The sequence below is a fragment of the Bubalus kerabau genome, chromosome 1, assembly GCF_029407905.1.
Source record: "Bubalus kerabau isolate K-KA32 ecotype Philippines breed swamp buffalo chromosome 1, PCC_UOA_SB_1v2, whole genome shotgun sequence".
NCBI lineage: Eukaryota > Metazoa > Chordata > Mammalia > Artiodactyla > Bovidae > Bubalus > Bubalus kerabau.
In genome coordinates this window covers 195,336,195-195,360,545 of record NC_073624.1, presented here as the reverse complement: position 1 = coordinate 195,360,545, position 24,351 = coordinate 195,336,195, and the positions used below count along the sequence as shown (strand labels likewise).

At 39.8% G+C, this 24,351-nt stretch overlaps 1 protein-coding gene across 2 annotated transcripts in view; it reads left to right on the top strand.

The window, feature by feature from the left end:
- Window positions 1-24,351, top strand: part of MEGF10 (multiple EGF like domains 10) — a 182,341-nt gene that overhangs the window by 31,546 nt on the left and 126,444 nt on the right. The window contains exons 1-2 of one of the 2 annotated variants that reach the window (XM_055548645.1): window positions 15,214-15,820; window positions 20,571-20,703. In XM_055548645.1, coding sequence (XP_055404620.1) covers window positions 15,751-15,820; window positions 20,571-20,703 — 203 coding nt within the window. In that variant the 5' untranslated portion in view covers window positions 15,214-15,750. Of the gene's footprint in view, window positions 1-15,213; window positions 15,821-20,570; window positions 20,704-24,351 lie in introns of those variants that run through there. The other variant, XM_055548656.1, reaches the window with a different exon arrangement.

The window sequence follows — 24,351 nt, the reverse complement described above, 5'->3', positions numbered from 1 at the left end:
ACTTCTTGAATAAAAGATCTGTCTAGACACCACGGGAAGCGGTGCTGCTGCTTCAGCATGTGTCACTTTATCTACTAAAACAAAGTCCTATTTTAAGAGCCATAAAGTTGGGGTTTGGGTTGTGGCTTCTCAGATTTGCATAGAGATGCTGTTGGTGAGGAAGTGGAGATGGGAGGGATGACAGCCCCTATGTTTTCTTCTGAATGTCCTGGCCAAGTCCAGCTTTGAGTAATTACCTTCTGCCTACTTGCACTTCCCGGTGGCTCAGACAGTAAAGCGTCTGCCTACAATGCGGGAGACCCGGTTTCAATCCTTGATTGGGGAAGATCCCCTGGAGAAGGAAATGGCAACCCACTCCAGTACTCTTACCTGGAAAATCCCATGGATGGAGGAGCCTGGTAGGCTACAGTCCATGGGGTCGCAAAGAGTCGGACACGACTGAGAGACTTCACTCACTTGCTTGCACTTCCTCAGCAGTTCCCTCACATTTTGTCTGAAAGCTTCAAAGCTTTTCACCATGTGGGTTTAAAACCACAAGGATAAATGTGTCCAGACTCTTTTTGTGGCAATGCCTGCTGCTTGAGATGTCTGCGGTCACTCCGCATCCTGGTCTGGATTAGTGGTTCTGAACTGAGTAGCCCAGGGAAGAATGGCCATGGAGCTGTGCTGTCATGGAGTATTTGAAACATCTGGGCAGTCTAAACATGGAAATACCTTGTATACTTTCTAAATTCACATTTTCAGTTTTGACCAGGAAATAGCTTAGTCACTTAGAAATCTAACTTTGAATGAATTTGCATTTTAACAGGCTCCAATGCACAGATAGAGTATTATTTTAGAAAGACTATGACTGTTACACCTGATGGAGAGGTAGTTTGACTGGAGTTAAGAAACCTGAGTTCCGGTTTCTAGTTTTGAACCACTCACAAACTAGCTCTGTGATCATGGTGGAGTCATCCATCATTAGGGCTTCAATTATTCCATCCATTAAATGAAAGAATTTTGATTGGATTCCGTAAAGCCTTAAACTGTAACTTTCTGTCCCCCCCTTTTTTTTTTTTTTAAGCACAAAAGCTCTGTGGACCCAGGATATATACAGTGCCCTGGAAAATTTGGGGGAGCCAAATGAATGTTAAGAACTTCAATTATATAGCTTGTTATGAAGTATTAAAAGTAGAGCAATACTCTACGTGTGTTTGCCTTAATAGAATCTGCTGCTGCTGCTAAGTCGCTTCAGTCGTGTCTGACTCTGTGCAGCCCCATAGACGGCAGCCCACCAGGCTCCCCCACCCCTGGGATTCTCCAGGCAAGAACACTGGAGTGGGTTGCCATTTCCTTCTGCAACGCATGAAAGTGAAAAGTGAAAATGAAGTCGCTCAGTTGTGTCCGACTCTTCACGACCCCATGGACTGCTGCCCACCAGGTTCCTCTGTCCATGGCATTTTCCAGACAAGAGTACTGGAGTGGGTTGCCATTGCCTTCTCCTAATAGAATCTAGATATATGCAATTGACAGGGAAATTTTCTAACATCTTCAGTTCAGTTCAGTCGCTCAGTTGTGTCTGATTCTTTGTGGCCCCATGGACTGCAGCACGCCAGGTTTCCCTGTTCATCACCAAGCCCCGGAGCTTACTCAGACTCATGTCCATTGAGTCGGTGATGCCATCCAATCATCTCATCCTCTGTCTAACATCTTAATTCCATAGAAACTCTTCTTATGGGATTTGCATTCCTCTGTATTTTCTATTCTAAGAAATGACCTTGGAGGAAAAGAAGGCTTGTCTTGGATTGCTCAGATGTGCCTAATGGCTGAGTAGCTCAGGAACTGAGGGTTAGCGCAATGACCTAGAGTTGGGCAAGCAGGTGACATGTAAGTGTCCCTTTGTCATGCCAGCGATGGTGCAGAATGACCATCATCTATCCTACTATAGCAGTATGGGCCACTTAAAAGGACCCTTCTGAGAGAGGGATTGTGCAAATACTATTATCTTTATCTTTCCCCTACCCCCGGGTGCAAGAAAAGACCTAAGATTCTGCTGACACTCAGATATCCAGCTGCACATCAGAGAACTTTATTTCTCCTCTTACCGTCCTAGTTGGCTCAGTTGGTAAAGAATCTGCCTGCTGTGCAGGAGTGAAAGTGAAAGTCGCTCAGTCGTGTCCGACTTTTTGCGACCCCATGATCTATACAGTCCATGGAATTCTCCAGGCTGGAATACTGGAGTGTGTAGCCTTTCCCTTCTCCAGGGGAGCTTCCCAACCCAGTGATTGAACCCAGGTCTCCCACACTGCAGGTGGATTCTTTACCAGCTGAGCCACTAGAGAAGCCCAAGAATACTGGAGTGAGTAGCCTGTCCCTTCTCCAGGAGTGCAGGAGACCCAGGTTCAATCCCTGTGTGGGGAAGATCCCCTTGAGAGGGAAATGGCAACCCACTCCAGTATTCTTGCCTGGAAAATACCTTGGACAGAGGAACCTGGTGAGCTATAGTCCATGGGGTCCCCAAAGAGTCAGACATGACTTATTGACTAAACCACCGCCACCCTTTATTTTAATTTGACTTTTCCTTTTTAAAGGAGATTGGCTTCTTTTGTTATTCATTCTGTTTCCATTGGATTTTTTTCCTCTTTGTATTGTGTCAAGGGATTGGTCAAACCTGAAATGTTCAGCTTCTTTAATCAGTGTTGTTAGTTGAAAGAAAACAAAAAGCAGTAAGTCTCCCTTTCTTTCTGGGCTGATCAAATTTTATTTTCTAGTTCATTTCTCTTACACACATTTATTCTTAGACTGCCTGAGGTCTCATGCTGTGTTTGGATATTTTATCTTGAGTGAATCTTAAGCCATAACATTCAGTACCATCCCTGGCCTGCCTCTATAGTTCCTCTTCTGTTCACAAGCTTTTCCACTCTGTGGTCCAGACAGACTTGCCCATTGGCTCTCCCCTCTGAGAATCTGCTTTTGCACCTCCTAATTCCTTATGGTACAACCTCTTCTGCGCCGTCTACCCAGCACAGTCCTCAATATGGCACCTCTTATCCCTGCTCGCCAACTAGAAATACTTTCCAAACTCCCATACTTATTTTGTTAACTTATTTGGACCCTAATCACAGTTTTCATTGTCTTGTTATGATACAGCCAACTCAATGGGATCGCAGAGGGTCAGGCATGACTTGGCAACTGAACAACAATGATATACCTCTCACATTATGTTGTAAACTCATTGAGGACAGAGATCACCTTCACCACTGTTTGCTGATTGAGACAACAAATGTTTGTTCTTCAGCAAAGGCTTTGAAAAGTGTCTGTGTGAAAGATTGTTAAAATAATTGCATTATTAGGACATAGTGAAATTTGAAATAGATCTACATATTAGATGGTAGTATAGCATCAGTGTTAAATTTCCTCACTTAGACAATTAGATGATATGGGTGAACATTCTTATTCTTAGGAAATGTAAATTGAAGTATTTAGAAGTATTAGTATATATACTGTTTACTCAATTTACTTTCAAATGGTTAATGAAATGTATATATATTGCCTATGTATGTGTGGGTTCAGTTCAGTTCAGTTTAGTCGCTCAGTGGTGTCCGACTCTTTGGAACCCCATGAATCACAGCACGCCAGGCCTTCCTGTCCATTACCAACTCCTGGAGTTCACTCAGACTCACGTCCATCAAGTCAGTGATGCCATCCAGCCATCTCATCCTCTGTCGTCCCCTTCTCCTCCTGCCCCCAATCTCTCCCAGCATCAGGGTCTTTTCCAATGAGTCAACTCTTCGCATGAGGTGGCCAAAGTACTGGAGTTTCAGCTTTAGCATCATTCCTTCCAAAGAAATCCCAGGGCTGATGTCCTTCAGAATGGACTGGTCGGGTCTCCTTGCAGTCAAAGGGACTCTCAAGAGTCTTCTCCAACACCACAGTTCAAAAGCATCAATTCTTCGGCGCTCAGCTTTCTTCACAGTCCAACTCTCACATCCATACATAACCACAGGAAAAACCATAGCCTTGACTAGATGGACCTTTGTTGGCAAAGTAATGTCTCTGCTTTTGAATATGCTATCTAGGTTGGTCATAACTTTTCTTCCAAGGAGTAAGCGTCTTTTAATTTCATGGCTGCAGTCACCATCTGCAGTGATTTTGGAGCCCCCCAAAAATAAAGTCTGACACTGTTTCCATTCTTTCCCCATCTATTTCCCATGAAGTGATGGACCAGATGCTATGATCTTCGTTTTCTGAATGTTGAGTTTTAAGCCAACTTTTTCTCTCCTCTTTCACCTTCATCAAGAGGCTTTTTAGTTCCTCTTCACTTTCTGCCATAAGGGTGGTGTTATCTGCATATCTGAGATTATTGATATTTCTCCCGGCAATCTGGATTCCAGCTTGTGCTTCATCCAGCCCAGCGTTTCTCTTGATGTACTCTGCATAGAAGTTAAATAAGCAGGGTGACAATATACAGCCTTGACATACTTCTTTTCCTATTTGGAACCAGTCTGTTGTTTCATGTCCAGTTCTAACTGTTGCTTCCTGACCCGCATACAAATTTCTCAAGAGGCAGGTCAGGTGGTCTGGTGTGTGGGTATATAGTGATAAAGTAAATGTGGCAAAGTGTTAGCAACTGGTGAGTCTCTGTTATATTTTTGTGGCTTTCAAGTACATTTGAAATTTTTTATAATGAAGTGTTAACAAAATGTAACAAATTTTATATGCCATCTAATCAAAGATAATTATAGAAAACTAGAAATAAAGGAAAATTTATTTGTAGATGAAGAATTACCTAGGGAAGATTCCAAAATCCATTCACTTAATATTTTACAAATGACATTGCCCAGAGCGCTTGATAAACTAAGTTATTGTGAAGCAGGTCAATTCCTCTGGATAGTCTAATGTTAAATGATTAAGAATAAAAAGCAGGATAATTTGGGATAGTGCTTTGTGTGGAAAAGTGGCAGATATACCTTAAAACACAGGCTTTGTGAGGTCATGCCTCTGGGGACACAGTAAGTTAAACTGCAACTAGAAAATGGTGAGATAATGACAGGAGTTTTAATGCAGAGGAAAGATTTCAGAAGCATTGTGGGTGGTTTCTTCCATGGACAACTGATAGTGAAGATGCCAACTAATGGTGGGCATTTTTAAGAACTGTTTTGGATGTCAAAATATTTTCTATATTAGCCATATTTGAAATAATAGGCATATTGGATATCTATTGCTGTGTAACAAAATACCTCAAAACTTAGTGGCTTAAAACAACAAACATTTATTATCTTGTAGCGTATGTGGGTCAGGAGTTTGAGAGAAGCTTTGTTGGTGGTTCTGGCTCAGGGTCTCATGAGGTTGTGACCAGTATGTCAGCAAGGGCTGCAGTCATCTGAAGGTTGACAGGGGCTGGAGGAGCCACTCACATGGCTGTTGGCAGGAGGCCTCAGTTGATGCTTGAGTGTCCTACTAACATGGCAGCTGGTTTCCTGCAGAGGTGATCCACAAAGCAAGATGGAAACTGCAGTGCCTTTGATGACCTAAGTGTGGAAGTTATACTCTGTCAGTTTTATAATATCCAGTTGGTTACATAAGTCTGTTCATTGTAAGAAGGGTTTACATAAGACAGAATTCATTGGTGGCCATCTGGGAGGCTGGCTAAAACAATAGGGTGTAACTATTACTACTACTAAGTCGCTTCAGTCGTGTCTGACTCTGTGCGACCCTGTGGACTGCAGCCCACCAGGCTCCCCCGTCCCTGGGATTCTCCAGGCAAGAACACTGGAGTGGGTTGCCATTTCCTTCTCCAATGCATGAAAGTGAAAAGTGAAAGTGAAGTTGCTCAGTCATGTCCGACTCCTGGCGACCCCATGGACTGCAGCCCACCAGGCTCCTCCGTCCATGGGATTTTCCAGGCAAGAGCACTGGAGTAGGATGCGACACTGCCAAAGCATAATTACTGTAAAAGGGAAAGAGTGTATCTTATAAAAGAGATACAGGGCTTTTGTTGTTGTTGTTTTTGTACAGGCCAAAAAATTAGTACTTTTCATAGGCAATGCCAAAGAATGCTCAAGCTACTGCACAATTGCACTCATCTCACATACTAGTAAAGTAATACTCAAAATGCTCCAAGCCAGGCTTCAGCAATGAACCATGAACTTCCAGATGTTCAAGCTGGTTTTAGAAAAGGCAGAGGAACCAGAGATCAAATTGCCAACATCCCCTGGATCATTGAAAAAGCAAGAGAGTTCCAGAAAAACATCTATTTCTGCTTTATTGACTATGCCAAAGCCTTTGAGTGTGTGGATCACAATAAACTGTGGAAAATTGTGAAAGAGATGGGAATACCAGACCACCTGACCTGCCTCTTGAGGAACCTATATGCAGGTCAGGAAGCAACAGTTAGAACTGGACACGGAACAACAGACTGGTTCCAAATCGGGAAAGCAGTATGTCAAGGCTGTATATTGTCACCCTGCTTATTTAACTTATATGCAGAGTACATCATATGAAATTCCAGGCTGGATGAAGCACAAGCTGGAATCCAGATTGCCGGGAGAAATACCAATAACCTCAGATATGCAGATGACACCACCCTTATGGCAGAAGGTAAAGAAGAACTAAAGAGCCTCTTGATGAAAGTGAAAGAGGAGAGTGAAAAAGTGGCTTAAAGCTCAACATTCAGAAAACAAAGATCACGGCATCTGGTCCCATCATCTCATGGCAAATAGATGGGGAAACAGTGGAAACAGTGGCTGACTTTATTTTTTTGGGCTCCAAAATCACTGCAGATGGTGACTGCAGCCATGAAATTAAAAGGCGCTTACTCCTTGGAAGGAAAGTTATGACCAACCTAGATAGCATATTCAAAAGCAGAGACATTACTTTGTCAACAAAGGGCTGTCTAGTCAAGGCTATGGTTTTTCCAGTAGTCATGTATGGATGGGAGAGTTGGACTGTGAAGAAAGCTGAGCGTCGAAGAATTGATGCCTTTGAACTGTGGTGTTGGAGAAGACTCTTGAGAGTCCCTTTGACTGCAAGGAGATCCAACCAGTCCATCCTAAAGGATAACTGGAAGTAGGAGGCTTAAGTCCAAACCCTGACTCCAGGGAACTCCTGACTCCAAGGAACATTAATTGACAGGAGCTCATCAAACGCCTCCATACCGACACTGAAACCAAGCACCACACAAGGGCCAACAAGTTCCAGGGAAAGACATACCAAGCAAATTCTCCAGCAACAAAGGAACACAGCCCTGAGCTTCAAGATACAGGCTGCCCAAAGTCACGCCAAAATCATAGACATCTCATAACTCATTACTGGACATTTCATTACACTCCAGAGAGAATAAATACAGCTCCATCCACCAGAACATCGACACAAGCTTCCCTAACCAGGAAACCTTGACAAGCCACCTGTACAAACCCACACACAGCGAGGAAATGCCACAATAAAGAGAACTCCACAAACTGCCAGAATACAGAAAGGACACCCCAAACTCAGCAATTTAAACAAGATGAAGAGACAGAGGAATACCCAGCAGATAAAGGAACAGGATAAATGCCCACCAAACCAAACAAAAGAGGAAGAGATAGGGAATCTACCTGATAAAGAATTCCGAATAATGATAGTGAAATTGATCCAAAATCTTGAAATTAAAATGGAATCACAGATAAATAGCCTGGAGGCAAGGATTGAGAAGATGCAAGAAAGGTTTAACAAGGACTTAGAAGAAATAAAAAAGAGTCAATATATAATGAATAATGCAATAAGTGAAATTAAAAACCCTCTGGAGGCAACAAATAGTAGAATAACAGAGGCAGAAGATAGGATTAGTGAATTAGAAGATAGAATGGTAGAAATAAATGAATCAGAGAGGATAAAAGAAAAACGAATTAAAAGAAATGAGGACAATCTCAGAGACCTCCAGGACAATATTAAACGCTACAACATTCGAATCATAGGGGTCCCAGAAGAAGAAGACAAAAAGAAAGATCATGAGAAAATACTTGAGGAGATAATAGTTGAAAACTTCCCTAAAATGGGGAAGGAAATAATCACCCAAGTCCAAGAAACCCAGAGAGTCCCAAACAGGATAAACCCAAGGCGAAACACCCCAAGACACATATTAATCAAATTAACAAAGATCAAACACAAAGAACAAATATTAAAAGCAGCAAGGGAAAAACAACAAATAACACACAAGGGAATACCCATAAGGATAACAGCTGATCTTTCAATAGAAACTCTTCAAGCCAGGAGGGAATGGCAAGACATACTTAAAATGATGAAAGAAAATAACCTACAGCCCAGATTATTGTACCCAGCAAGGATCTCATTCAAGTATGAAGGAGAAATCAAAAGCTTTTCAGACAAGCAAAAGCTGAGAGAATTCTGCACCACCAAACCAGCTCTCCAACAAATACTAAAGGATATTCTCTAGACAGGAAACACAAATATGGTGTATAAATTCGAACCCAAAACAATAAAGTAAATGGCAACGGGGTCATACTTATCAGTAATTACCTTAAACGTAAATGGGTTGAATGCCCCAACCAAAAGACAAAGACTGGCTGAATGGATACAAAAACAAGACCCCTACATATGTTGTCTACAAGAGACCCACCTCAAAACAGGGGACACATACAGACTGAAAGTGAAGGGCTGGAAAAAGATTTTCCATGCAAATAGGGACCAAAAGAAAGCAGGAGTAGCAATACTCATATCAGATAAAATAGACTTTAAAACAAAGACTGTGAAAAGAGACAAAGATGGTCACTACATAATGATCAAAGGATCAATCCAAGAAGAAGATATAACAATTATAAATATATATGCACCCAACACGGGAGCACCGCAGTATGTAAGACAAATGCTAACAAGTATGAAAGGAGAAATTAACAATAACACAATAATAGTGGGAAACTTTAATACCCCACTCACACCTATGGATAGATCAACTAAACAGAAAATTAACAAGGAAACACAAACTTTAAACGATACAATAGATCAGTTAGACCTAATTGATATCTATAGGACATTTCATCCCAAAACAATGAATTTCACCTTCTTCTCAAGCGCACATGGAACCTTCTCCAGGATAGATCACATCCTGGGCCATAAAGCTAGCCTTGGTAAATTCAAAAAAATTGAAATCATTCCAAGCATCTTTTCTGACCACAATGCAGTAAGATTAGATCTCAATTACAGGAGAAAAACTATTAAAAAATCCAACATATGGAGGCTGAACAACACGCTGCTGAATAACCAACAAATCACAGAAGAAATCAAAAAAGAAATCAAAATTTGCATAGAAACGAATGAAAATGAAAACACAACAACCCAAAACCTGTGGGACACTGTAAAAGCAGTCCTAAGGGGAAAGTTCATAGCAATACAGGCACACCTCAAGAAACAAGAAAAAAGTCAAATAAATAACCTAAGTCTACATCTAAAGCAATTAGAAAAGGAAGAAATGAAGAACCCCAGGGTTAGTAGAAGGAAAGAAATCTTAAAACTTAGAGCAGAAATAAATGCAAAAGAAACAAAAGAGACCATAGCAAAAATCAACAAAACCAAAAGCTGGTTCTTTGAAAGGATAAATAAAATTGACAAACCATTAGCCAGACTCATCAAGAAACAAAGGGAGAAAAATCAAATCAATAAAATTAGAAATGAAAATGGAGAGATCACAACAGACAACACAGAAATACAAAGGATCATAAGAGACTACTATCAACAATTATATGCCAATAAAATGGACAACGAGGAAGAAATGGACAAATTCTTAGAAAAGTACAACTTTCCAAAACTCGACCAGGAAGAAATAGAAAATCTTAACAGACCCATCACAAGCATGGAAATTGAAACTGTAATCAAAAATCTTCCAGCAAACAAAAGCCCAGGTCCAGACGGCTTCACAGCTGAATTCTACCAAAAATTTAGAGAAGAGCTAACACCTATCCTGCTCAAACTCTTCCAGAAAATTGCAGAGGATGGTAAACTTCCTAACTCATTCTATGAGGCCACCATCACCCTAATACCAAAACCTGACAAAGATCCCACAAAAAAAGAAAACTACAGGCCAATATCACTGATGAACATAGATGCAAAAATCCTTAACAAAATTCTAGCAATCAGAATCCAACAACACATTAAAAAGATCATACACCATGACCAAGTGGGCTTTATCCCAGGGATGCAAAGATTCTTCAATATCCGCAAATCAATCAATGTAATACACCACATTAACAAATTGAAAAACAAAAACCATATGATTATCTCAATAGATGCAGAGAAAGCCTTTGACAAAATTCAACATCCATTTATGATAAAAACTCTCCAGAAAGCAGGAATAGAAGGAACATACCTCAACATAATAAAAGCTATATATGACAAACCCACAGCAAACATTATCCTCAATGGTGAAAAATTGAAAGCATTTCCTCTAAAGTCAGGAACAAGACAAGGGTGCCCACTTTCACCATTACTATTCAACATAGTTTTGGAAGTTTTGGCCACAGCAATCAGAACAGAAAAAGAAATAAAAGGAATCCAAATTGGAAAAGAAGAAGTAAAACTCTCACTGTTTGCAGATGACATGATCCTCTACATAGAAAACCCTAAAGACTCCACCAGAAAATTACTAGAACTAATCAATGACTATAGTAAAGTTGCAGGATATAAAATCAACACACAGAAATCCCTTGCATTCCTATACACTAATAATGAGAAAACAGAAAGAGAAATTAAGGAAACAATTCCATTCACCATTGCAATGGAAAGGATAAAATACTTAGGAATATATCTACCTAAAGAAACTAAAGACCTATATATAGAAAACTATAAAACACTGGTGAAAGAAATCAAAGAGGACACTAACAGATGGAGAAATATACCATGTTCATGGATTGGAAGAATCAATATAGTGAAAATGAGTATACTACCCAAAGCAATCTATAGATTCAATGCAATCCCTATCAAGCTACCAAAAGCATTCTTCACAGAGCTAGAACAAATAATTTCACAATTTGTATGGAAATACAAAAAACCTCGAATAGCCAAAGCGATCTTGAGAAAGAAGAATGGAACTGGAAGAATCAACCTACCTGACTTCAGGCTCTACTACAAAGCCACAGTTATCAAGACAGTATGGTACTGGCACAAAGACAGAAATATAGATCAATGGAACAAAATAGAAAGCCCAGAGATAAATCCACGCACATATGGACACCTTATCTTTGACAAAGGAGGCAAGAATATACAATGGATTAAAGACAATCTCTTTAACAAGTGGTGCTGGGAAATCTGGTCAACCACTTGTAAAAGAATGAAACTAGAACACTTTCTAACACCATACACAAAAATAAACTCAAAATGGATTAAAGATCTCAACGTAAGACCAGAAACTATAAAACTCCTAGAGGAGAACATAGGCAAAACACTCTCTGACATACATCACAGCAGGATCCTCTATGACCCACCTCCCAGAATATTGGAAATAAAAGCAAAAATAAACAAATGGGACCTAATTAACCTTAAAAGCTTCTGCACATCAAAGGAAACTATTAGCAAGGTGAAAAGACAGCCTTCAGAATGGGAGAAGATAATAGCAAATGAAGCAACTGACAAACAACTAATCTCGAGAATATACAAGCAACTCCTACAGCTCAACTCCAGAAAAATAAATGACCCAATCAAAAAATGGGCCAAAGAACTAAATAGACATTTCTCCAAAGAAGACATACAGATGGCTAACAAACACATGAAAAGATGCTCAACATCACTCATTATCAGAGAAATGCAAATCAAAACCACTATGAGGTACCATTTCACACCAGTCAGAATGGCTGCGATCCAAAAGTCTACAAGTAATAAATGCTGGAGAGGGTGTGGAGAAAAGGGAACCCTCTTACACTGTTGGTGGGAATGCAAACTAGTACAGCCACTATGGAGAACAGTGTGGAGATTCCTTAAAAAACTGGAAATAGAACTGCCTTATGATCCAGCAATCCCACTGCTGGGCATACACACTGAGGAAACCAGAAGGGAAAGAGACACGTGTACCCCAATGTTCATCGCAGCACTGTTTATAATAGCCAGGACATGGAAGCAACCTAGATGTCTATCAGCAGATGAATGGATAAGAAAGCAGTGGTACATATACACAATGGAGTATTATTCAGCCATTAAAAAGAATACATTTGAATCAGTTCTAATGAGGTGGATGAAACTGGAGCCTATTATACAGAGTGAAGTAAGCCAGAAAGAAAAACACCAATACAGTATACTAACGCATATATATGGAATTTAGAAAGATGATAACAATAACCCTGTGTACGAGACAGCAAAAGAGACACTGATGTATAGAACAGTCTTATGGACTCTGTGAGAGAGGGAGAGGGTGGGAAGATTTGGGAGAATGGCATTGAAACATGTAAAATATCATGTATGAAACGAGTTGCCAGTCCAGGTTCGATGCACGATACTGGATGCTTGGGGCTGGTGCACTGGGACGACCCAGAGGGATGGAATGGGGAGGTAGGAGGGAGGAGGGTTCAGGATGGGGAACACATGTATACCTGTGGCGGATTCATTTTGATATTTGGCAAAACTAATACAGTTATGTAAAGTTTAAAAATAAAATAAAATTAAAAAAAATAAAAAAATAAAAGAGATCAGTCCTGGATGTTCATCGGAAGGACTAATGTTGAAGCTGAAACTCCAATACTTTGGCCACCTGTTGCGAAGAGCTGATTCATTTGAAAAGACTCTGATGCTGGGAAGGATTGAAGGTGGGAGGAGAAGGGGACAACAGAGGATGAGATAGTTGGATGGTATCACCAACTCAATGGACATGGGTTTGGGTGGACTCTGGGAGTTGGTGATGGACAGGGAGACCTGGAGTGGTGCGGTTCATGGGGTCACAAAGAGTCAGACACAACTGAGTGACTGAACTGAACTGAACTGATATTGGGAAGAATGGGTAGGAATGTTACTGAAGAATGTTAAATTGTGAGATGTTTAGGAAAATAGATATAATTTTATTTAGTAAATTCTGAATGAGAAGTAGTATTTGAAGTCTTTTTCTATTAAAGAAGAGATGTATTTTTTTTTTCCCAAAGGGAGATTAAAATAGACCAGACTGAGAAAATATAACTGGGATTCAAAATGGTTTAAACCCAAAATAACTCTCCCTAATATTGACCCTATTTTCGATTGTTTCTCCCAAATCTGCCAATGCTTTCTTTCATTGGTTTCTCATGTATTTCCTATTCCTTAGATGACCAACAACCTTGGACAGGCAGTTCCACACTAAACCTGAATGCACCCATTTTCCCTGCAGAAGGCTGATGCCGTTTCCTTGGTTGGATTTTGAACACCTACTCCGTGTTAATGTCTAAAATGCCTCTGTTATCAAATAATGCACCCTGCTCAAAGACTCAAGTGTTTTCCACTGTAGACAGGATAAAATCCATCTGAACTCCTTAGCCTAAAGTTCAAGCCCCTTCAACAAAAAGCTCTCCTTCCTTTCTAGTACTGCTGCTCACAGTTCCTTATAAGACCTTCTTTTGTCCACTCTGAGGCTTGGCTCATACTTTTCTCTCTGCCTTATGGGCCCTCCCCATTGTATTCATTTTTACCTAAAGTCTTCCTTTAATCCTGAAGTGATGCCTAGGGCAGATAGCAGACAGCAGTCACAGCCAGCCCTGTTTATTTTTTTTTATTTATTATTATTATTTTTTTTTACTTTATTGTATTGGTTTTGCCATACATCAACATGCATCCGCCACGGGTGTACACGTGTTCCCTATCCTGAGCCCCCCTCCCACCTCCCTCCCCATACCATCCCTCTGGGTCATCCCAGTGCACCAGTCCCAAGCTTCCTGTATCCTGCATCGAACCTGGACTGGCGATTCATTTCTTATATGATATTATATATGTTTTAATGCCATTCTCCCAAATCATCCCCAACTCCCTCTCCCACAGAGTCCAAAAGACTGTTCTATACATCTGTGTCTCTTTTGCTGTCTCGTATACAGGGTTGTCGTTACCATCTTTCTAAATTCCATATATATGTGTTAGTATACCATATTGGTGTTTTTGTTTCTGGCTTACTTCACTCTGTATAATAGGCTCCAGTTTCATCCACCTCATTAGAACTGATTCAAATGTATTCTTTTTAATGGCTGAGTAATACTCCATTGTGTATATGTACCACAGATTTCTTATCCATTCATCTGCTGATGGACATCTAGGTTGCTTCCATGTCCTGGCTATTATAAACAGTAGCCAGCCTGTTTAAATCACTGCTGCTGCTGCTAAGTCACTTCAGTCGTGTCCAACTCTGTGAGACCCCATAGATGGCAGCCCACCAGGCTTCCCCAGCCCTGGGATTCTCCAGGCAAGAACACTGGAGTGGGTTGCCATTTCCTTCTCCAATGCATGAAAGTGAAAAGTGAAAGTGAAGTCGCTCAGTCGTGTCTGACCCTCAGTGACCCCATGGACTGTAGCCTTCCAGGCTCCTTGTCCATGGGATTTTCCAGGCAAGAGTACTGGAGTGGTGTGCCATTGCCTTCTCCGGTTTAAATCACTACTCTGTTTTAATCGATTTCAGGTAAAGCATTTAATCTCAGCCAATGAAATTACAGCTGAGAGGTGTGAGGTGTGAGGGGTATACTCAGTGATTTCTAGTTCTTTTCCTTTTGAAAACTTCCTTTTAAGTTTGACCTCTTTCATGAGCCTTCATTGCTTACATTGATTTTTTTTTCCTCTTAAAACTCTTGGCATTTTCTTTCTGCAGTGACTCATCTGGCAAATAATTTTATTTATAATCTTTCTCCCTAGCAGATTTTGAACTATTAAAGCTAGAGACCATGCTTATAAGACGTAATACTCCTCATAGTTGCTTGTGCTTAGATCCTCAGTGAATATTGTATGTGGATTTCCCCCCATATGTTGTAGGACATGGATTTATAGGATGTTGTAGGATACTTTCCAGAGTTGATGATAAGCCGTGACAATGGCCTCCCCTAAACTCCCCCTGAATGCCACTTAATTACACCTGTGGGTTGGCTGCTTAAGTAGGTAAGGCTATACCTCTGTGTTCCCCTAGCAGCTCTTTCAGTCTTAATCCTTAATCATGGCTGTTCCTTGAGATGGTCTGTTGTGGCCCCCTCATTGTGTGTGGTGTGAGCCCCCTCAGGTAATTCAGTGGCTGGCATCCTCAGGGGTTTGCCCAGTTTTTGCTTGATGTAAAGTGCTCAGTGAATGCCAGAGTACTCAGTTCATGCTAATGTATAGGGGGTTTTATTTATTTATTTATTTTTTGGTTGATTATGAAACCTTTTTAAGTTTATAAAATAGGACTTGAGAATATTTTTCTTTTATTAAATGTTAATAGCCACACTCATTTACCTTTTGTTTTTGGAAACTTCCAAGGAATACTGGGTGGCTACCATTGCAATGTGATTTAGTTTGACTTAGAAGCATATCTTGGGTGTGGTATTTGATGTAGCAGCATGACGTGAGGATGCCCGGACAAAAATGGATAGCATTGTACTGCCTTCAGTGAATAGTCACGCTTGAGTAAAGTAAAATGTTGTTAAAATAACTAGCTTTGGATGGTGAAAATAGAAATCAGGACAGTGCCTCAAGGATTCCTTTGATCAGTGAAGTAGTATTTCCATGGAAGTTTTCATCTGAGGTTATTCTTGGGGCAACCGGGCAAGCATTACTCTTTTGACATCTTAAATACCCTGAAGCTGGACCTCTGATATGCTAGTCACAGGCTCGGAGCTCCAGGAAGAACACAGCACATCTGCGCAGTCTTTCTGTGTGGTTCAAGGTAAAGTTAGTACATCCTTTATAGATAACATGAGGGCTTCCCTGGTAGCTCAGATGGTAAAGAATCTGCCTGTAATGTGGGAGACCCAGATTTGATCCCTGCATTGGGAAGATCCCCTGGAGAAGGAAATGGCTAATCACGCCAATATTCTTGCATGGAGAATTTCATGGACAGAGGAGCCTGGTGGGCTAGAGTCCATGGGGTTTCACAGAGTTGGACATGACTGAGCAGCTAACACTTAAAAAAATTTTTTATTTATTTTAATTAGAGGCTAATTACTTTACAATATTGTATTGGTTTTGCCATACATCAACATGACACTTTTAACACTTGTAGATAACATGATACAGTGATCAGTGGACTAGGTGGCTCTTTGGTACCCTGGGGGAGGGGTGTGAAATTATGAGAATGTGGCTGTTCGTAATAAATCACTTCATCTAGAGAACTACAAGAGCATTTTAGAGTAGTGAGCTTGAAAAAACATTGGGAACAGGGTCCCCACATTATTTCTATGTGTGCACTTAATGTTTCTCGCAAGGAGATAGATTTTAGAGCCAGAAAGAATTGTCTGGAATCATTTATCCTTCTGTTGTTGCAAAAATAAATTAGCAAGTCAACGCCCTGTTATTTATTTCTCCCTAACACACTGATAGAGAAACTGCTCCCTGTCATCACAACGCAGACTCATCCATTGTGATGATTTTATTCAACCTGATTGTTTACTGCGGTTTTTGTATCAGAATGGGCAAAGCCTGCCTTCAGAGTAGGCGGTAAGAGTTAACTCTGCCTGCTGTGTTACCTCTTTCTAACAGGAGCACTTTAGCAATGCTAATCAGTTGTACTGATTTTCTGTTTTGATTTTTCCATCATAATTAAGTGAATGATATGGAATGCAATCAAGTTTGACACTAGGGGGTTCATGCAAATGACTATTTTTTTATGTTTAAAATTTTGTTAAACATAACCACAAGGAACGTTATTTGAAGGCAAAGCCTGGGTAGGTAGGGGTAGTTTAACACCCAATTTACAGTTTTGAATATTTTTAAAATGTCTGTTTCAAGAAAGCATATCTGTGTTGCCTTTTTTTTTCAGTTGAACTAATGCTATTTTTAAAGGATTGTATTTTGTTTTCATGTACACCCTAAAGTGGAAAGATTATAGTCTCAGACAAGACAATACAGTTTAAAAGAGAAATGAAGAAAAACGTTCATGGAACTTTCTTCCTTCAGGGTAGACACAAAGAAAGAAAGGTACACACATTTACTCCTCAAAGCCTATGAAAGAAAACAAATCAAATAGGGAAAGAGTACATGAGATGCCCTATCCGCTTGTTTTGATTGCCTATCAGTGACAAGACAAACAAAAGGAAGGATCGCCCATGTTTCTGAATACAGGGAAATGTTGCATTTCTACACTCCTTTATAGCTCATTGGCACATTTGTGAAATGTCTTCTCCCCCTACCGTGTATAATATTTGAATTATTTTCTCAAGTGATTTTAATCACTTCGTGTGAATTTGCACCTTCCCTTCTTGATCTAGCAATTTTTTTGCTTTGAACATTATATACTTTAATGTAGATTGTTCTAAAACTCAGTTAATTTTCTAATTTTGATTTGGAAAATCCTTCAGGAATAAGGCTGAGCTATATATATTCACTTTTGTTATAAATGTACTGATATTTTCCCTTCCATGAACACCACCAGCAACTTTGCAATGCAGTTTGATTTTTCTCTGTGCTGAATTTCAGAAGCACTAAGGAGATGACCAAATTCTGCTTTTTCTTTTTTTTCTCTGACATCCCTGTAGAAAGGTTAAAGCCTTCACAGGCCAGTGCATCAAGTGCAAAGCAAAAAGAGATACCAAATTAACGCTAAAATTTTTGCATTCAAAGAGAACAGACTCTTCCCTTTTCTTGGCAGTTTGGTTCATTGCTTCCAGCAGTTTCCAACTTTGTACAGACTAAACATTTCTAATTGGGAAATGGATGGGTTGAGTCTGAGATGGTGACTCAGGATATAAACTTTCCAATTTGGGATAATTGTTTGTGAGTGGATGGCAGATTACTGCTGACTGGCTCTTGTTTTGTTTCTGAGGAAAGGATGAAAGTTAAGATGCATACTTCATACTTCGTTGAAACAGAATATTTACCTGGTATAGATAAGGCAATGAGACAGAGATATTTGCCATGCTTGTTTGTTACAACCAAATCTAGTATATGAAAGGATTACTTTTTTGATGGATGAAGAAAACATTACAATATATGATATGTCTTCAGCTGTGAAATGGGGATGGTAAAAATGCCTACTTAAGTTACTGCATGGATTAAATAGATAATTCACAGGACAGGTTCAGTACTGTGCCTAGCACACAGTAACCAGTCAGGAAATGTTAGCATGTTTATCATCATCATCACCATTACTTTTTATTTATTCCTGTTAAGCAGAATAGCTTCTTTAATTATATAACATTAAGCTTCAGATTTTACAACTTCATGATGATTAGCCTGTGAGAAACTTCTGTAATTTGAATTAATTTATAAGCCATATTTTGGCTAGTCATTTATGCTTTGTATGTTGGAATTACTTCGTGATGATTAGAATCCCCCTTTTAAAGATTTTACTGCTTCTCATAGTGGCTTACACTATATTTTAATTATCCTGTGAATTCATGACATTTATCCATATTCCAAATCAAACATTTTCTTTTGTTTTAGCCTTTGTGGATCAGAGATAGATAACCTGTCATAACTGGAGAATGAAATGGCAACCCACTCCAGTATTCTTGCCTGGGAAATCCCATAGACAGAGGTGCCTGGTGGGCTACAGTACTAATACACTATATATACTTGTGCTTATAAACAGCTTTGATTTTAAAGAATTTAATGTTTCTTCATTGTTCTGTTTTCTTGAATTTGAAGGATAAACTGTCACCTAAGGTTCAGTGTTTGCCAGTATTGTTGTTTATTACTTATTTAAGATAAACTGGCCTTTTAAAACCCCAAGATTATTACTCAATAAATTTTGTTCCCAGATACTAAAACCTGGTAACCTCATGGTGGGGAAAGTTAGTATAACTTTTCAGAATGCCAGCTCTCACTGAGAAAGTAACTGCTGGGCCCCATAATCTGGTCAATTTTTACTAGTTTCACTGGTTTACCAACAAGAAGGCTAATGCTTGCTTTCTTTTTAATTTGCAAATGGATCACCTTTTTGGAGGGAGTTGCATGGCATGTGGGATCTTACTTCCCTGACTGGGAATCAACCCTCCCCTCTCCCCCTTCACTGCCCACCCCTTGCATTGGAAGCACCGATTCTTAACCACTGAACTGCCAGGGAGGTCCTGGATCAGCTATTTCTAATTCCATGTCTATTTTTATAATTATTATATGAAGCCATTTTATATAGTGAGACAAACTTTTCCTCCTCATTAAGTGCCAAGTTTCCCCCACCATGGCCCTGCCCTGCCTCTCAGGAAGAGAGCTCCTGTGCTTCCATCTCCATGAGTGGCTCACCCGCCACTCAAGGGGCTGTAACAGGCATCCCTCCTTGCTCTGACTCCCACATTCAGTCACCACATCCTGTCCATTTCACCTCCTGAAAAACTCCCAGATTCCCTCAGTTCCCTGCAACCCCAGTGTTACTTCCGTATTTCACCCTCAGTTGCCTCTCACCTGACCTCCCTCTAATAGTCTGCACCTGCAGTTCATGCTCCCCCTGCAGCCAGTAAGATTTCTAATGTCACCCTGCACCCTTCCCTAGCTCTCTGTAATCCTCGGATGAGGTTCACATCCTCTGCCAGGTCTTATAAATTCCATGGTGATGTGCCCCCCACCCCATATCTTTCTCCAGCTGAGCTAATTTGAGCGCATTCAGTGTGCCTAATCTTCCCTCATCTCTGTCCCCTCTGCCTTGAACATTCTCCTCCCTCTTCTATCTCCTTTGTGGGTCTAACTCTTTTGTAGATGTGTTGCTATTTGTTTTTCCTCTTTTGGTCTTTCCTCCTCTCAACAATAATACCAGGTTCATTTTTTTCTAATACTGACCTCCAAACAGCTTTACACTTTTTATCTGTACACCTATGTAGAAACCTCTATAAAACAACTGGTTTAGTTTCTGTTCAGCAGATGGTGGGACAGAAGCACTAAATATAAGAAACGTGTGTCACGATTACTAAATTATAAAGATCGTAGTGGGCAGGAACAAGAACTAGATCTGTGTTTTACATCCCGTGTTTGCACGGTGCCTAGGATAGAGTGGCCATTCAGTGAACATTGAATGAATTACTGAATGACCCTCAGTTTAAGCCTGAGGTGCCTCTCTCTTGAGTCAATGGACCTTCTGTTCCATTATTTATCCTCTAGGACAAAGGAGGCCAGATTCCTCTGTGTGCCCTCTCCTTCCAGAAGGGAAATATGCCTGCTGAGAGAATCTGGAAGGCTGTGTTGCCCTGAGTTGTTCTGGTAGATTCCTTTAATGTTGGTTGGCATGGATGAGAAGGTCTTTTGTTATAGTGGCAATTAATGATGATTTGCACTTTTTAGTAATTTATAAAATAGTGGCCATCCTGACAACATAAGAAATATCTCTCTCTCCTGGACCATGAAAGCTGGTGACCCATCTATTTAAATCTAAGACTCATTATTCGTGTTTCAGCCCTAGTGACAACTGGTCCTTTATAGTTACCATACTGAAAAGAATACTTTGGGGGTCATTTTAATGCATTTTTAATTTGAATTTCTTTTTCTCGTAGGTTGTTCTTCAGGAACAATGGTTATTGCCTCGAACTCATGCCTGGGCTTTATCTGTTTATTGTTATGCCACTGGATCAGGATGGCATCATCTCTGAACCTTGAAGATCCCAATGTGTGTAGCCACTGGGAAAGGTAATAGTTTTGAGAAATAATATTTCTCAGTAGTCTGAGAAATAATTTCTGATAGATTCCTTTGTATGCTATCAATATCAGTACCACATATAAAATTAGAATTTGAGAAGAGATTATAAAATTGCTTTCATGTAAAAATCTTTCATTATATGTAATAAATTAGATGGTATAATTCACCTTGGTCTTAGAGAGTATATGTTATGTATATTAAGCTCGAGATATTAATTCTAACAGAGGTGTATTTGTAAAATAAGGGAAAACATTATAGATTCATAGATCGATTAAAATAATCTCCTTGAGGTCTTACCTCTGCTCTGTATCTATTTGCAATGATTTGGTGGAGCTGAACTTATGGACATATGGGTTACGGTGGAGTTCCTACTTACGCATGGGAATCAATGAGAGAGCAGTGAAGACGGGGTGGAATAATGTCCTAGAGTGTTGAAATGGATGGCATAAAAAGTTGTGTGGTAGGTGACCTGAAAGGAAAAACTTGATTTCTGGAGTAACTGGCTAGGCTGCATGAGAGTGGTGTCACCTGAGATGTGCTTGAAGACTTGAATAAGACCAGTGGATGACCGTGATTGGCAGGCGTTCTAGGATGGAAGGTAGTTTGAAACCAGTGCCATGCAGACCACTAAGGACTGTACCCAATAAGTCTAGCGTCGATACAATACAGGAGGAGGGCAAGATTGACTACATTATATGAAAGCAAATGATGTCGTCTCCATATCTGGGTAAACTTACAGTCCTTTTTGGAATACAGAAATAGCACAAACTATCTAGTGATACCAAAGTGCAGTTAAATGCAGTTTACTCTGTTACTTATCTTCCTAAAAAAAGTGTGGACATGTTTCTTTATCCAACACGAACATTGCATTTGCAGATTTTTCAAACAAATAGAAGGTGTCAAGTACTAGAGAGTAGTAGTTGTAATAGCTGTAAATGCAATGACATTAAACTCTTAGCCTCTTTTTCCTGTCACCCTCAGTACCAAGAAGAGTACAGCACAGAGCATACATCCCAGCCACTGTGCCACCCACTGGAAGGATGCTCAAAGCTCAGAGTTTTTCCAGCATGGCAGCTGAATTATTCTAGGGCACACTGATTCCTCATTCACAGTGTTAGTTTTCAGTGAGGGCTCACCCCCATCTTGGCTGGCAGTATTACGGCAGGGTAACAAAACGTATTCTCCTGATTGATCAATAGAGTCTTCTTTCATTATAAAACTTTAAGTGGAAATATGTATATGTAATAAAGTTCTATATATTTGATATTAACTATATTATACAGAATTTAAGGGGAGGGAATGCCTATTATCTTTATAATTTTCATAGACCTTCCTATAAAACATTTCACCAGCAAAGTACGTAATAAGTAGGGTTATAATAATAAAAATGAATTGATGAATACATGAAGAAGAACATATCAAATTTAGAAAAGGGAGAGTCCATTGGTAGTTGCGCTTCTTGGAGGATGACAGCTTTGAAATGGGAGAAAAAAATCAAATTTGTTAGGTACTGTGAAATAAAAATCAAGAGATCTTGGTAATACATTAACTATGGATGTGAAAGAGGCAGAAAAGGCTGAGATTTAGAACCTGCTGTGTGGAAGAGTGGGCATGTCATTGGACACTGTTGTTGAGTTGCTAAGTCATGTTTGACTCTTCGTGACCCCATGAACTGCAGCACGCCAGGTTTCCCTGTCCTTCACCATCTCCTGGAGTTTGCTCAAACTCACGTCTACTGGGTCGGTGATCACATATGGAAAGATAAAAGATGTGACAGGGAAGAGATTCATGTGGTTTTGTCACGTTGTGTTGATAAGATCAATTTGAAATACGGGCCTAGATGAATGTTTAACTTTTCATTTAAATAAAACATGAAAAATACACTTCCCCCGGTTTGTTTTTACATTGCCCTATCTTATAATTGTCATGGACAAAAAAGCCTTATTAAATATAAGAAAGAGTACTGGCTTAGAATAACCCTTTTTTTTTTTTTTTTTTTTTTTTCCATTGAAGGAGTCCAGTGATCTTGCATGAGTCTCTTTTTTTAACAAATAAATGAATTTACTTATTTTTGGCTGTTCTGGGTCTTTGTTGCTGCCTGTGGGCTTTCTGTAGTTGTGGTGAGCAGGGGAGACTCTAAACCTAACATAATTTCACTGTTGTACAAGTGATTGGAGTAACTGAGAAAATACTAATGGGGAAGGAAATTCAATGTGAAACAATAGGAAAATGATGGAGATTTTCTCCTGCCTATATTTTTGCTATGTACTACTAAAAAGAAAAAGTTGACAGCTACAATCTTCTCATTGATAAATTTTCTGTTACACGGCTAGATAATGATTCTTTGAAGAAAGGTTAAAGAAAAGTAGAATTTGTTTTATAAGAATGGAGAAGGAGAGTATAAATTAAAATGAACAAATAAAGGTGCAGGTGACAGATTCTCCTTATTTTCAAAAACTGAAATGAACTTGAATTAAAATGGGGAGAGAAAGATGAGTTTCAGGGAGAAAATTTTTGGTAGTAATGCCCAGTAGTACTCATAGTAGATTTTCCTTATACTAAAACCCACCTGCCACCAGTGGTTCCAAGCCATGGAATCACCTGCAGTCTTGCTCTTCATAGTGGAGTCTGTGGAGCTCTGGTGGCAGGAACCTCAGCTGGGAGCTTTTTGGAATTGTAGACTCTCAGGTCCCTCCCCAGATCTGCTGAATCATTTATTTTCAAATAAAAGTATACTTCATTTTAAGGCAGCGATTTTGATTCTTAGAAGTTGTGCCCAACTTTGCAACCCCATGGACTGTATAGAATTCATGGAATTCTCCAGGCCAGAATACTGGAGTGGGTAGCCTTTCCCTTCTCCAGAGGCTCTTCCCAACTTGGAGATTGAACCCAGGTCTCCCGCATTGCAGGCGGATTCTTTACCAGCTGAGTCACAAGGAAAGCCCAAGAATACTAGAGTGGGTAGCCTATCCCTCTCCAGAGGATCTTCCCGATACAGGAACCGAAGCGGGGTCTCCTGCATTGCAGGTGGATTCTTTATCAACCGACATGTCAGGGAAGCCCAAAGTAAAATTAAGGAGAATAGAATCATTTAAAATACATAAGAGATACTTGTTATTAGAGAAATTCTGAACAGCATCCCTTTGGAAAATGAATAATTCCATGAATCATCTGTCCCTTGTCCCCATCTCCTTTCCCTGTTGTGTGAGTTTAAGTATTTCCACCTAAGAGGGTTTCTTCTAAAGAAGACACAAATGAAGAGAAACCATTCTCTGCCTAATCCCTTGGGGGTGGGACACAGGAGTGGTAATAATTGAAGCTGCATTCCTGAAGTGAGCAGAGATAAGAAATGATAATTATTACCATATTTGATTAAAGTAACAGGATAATTTCGGCAGATGAAATGTAATTAACCACTTTGGAATGAGTCCAGGTGATGATGGCTTCCCCTACCCTGTTCTTTGACCTTAAATTAAATCTTGCTGGGGTTCCTCCCCAAATAATACTTAATAGGTTAAAATCATGGTGATGATATGTTTTCAGTGTGTTTGAGAAGATGAAACAAACAAGCAGGAAATAAAAGGTTTTGCATCTTGAGCCTGAAAATAGTGTAGAGTTGGGACCTGCAGTTTTTATAC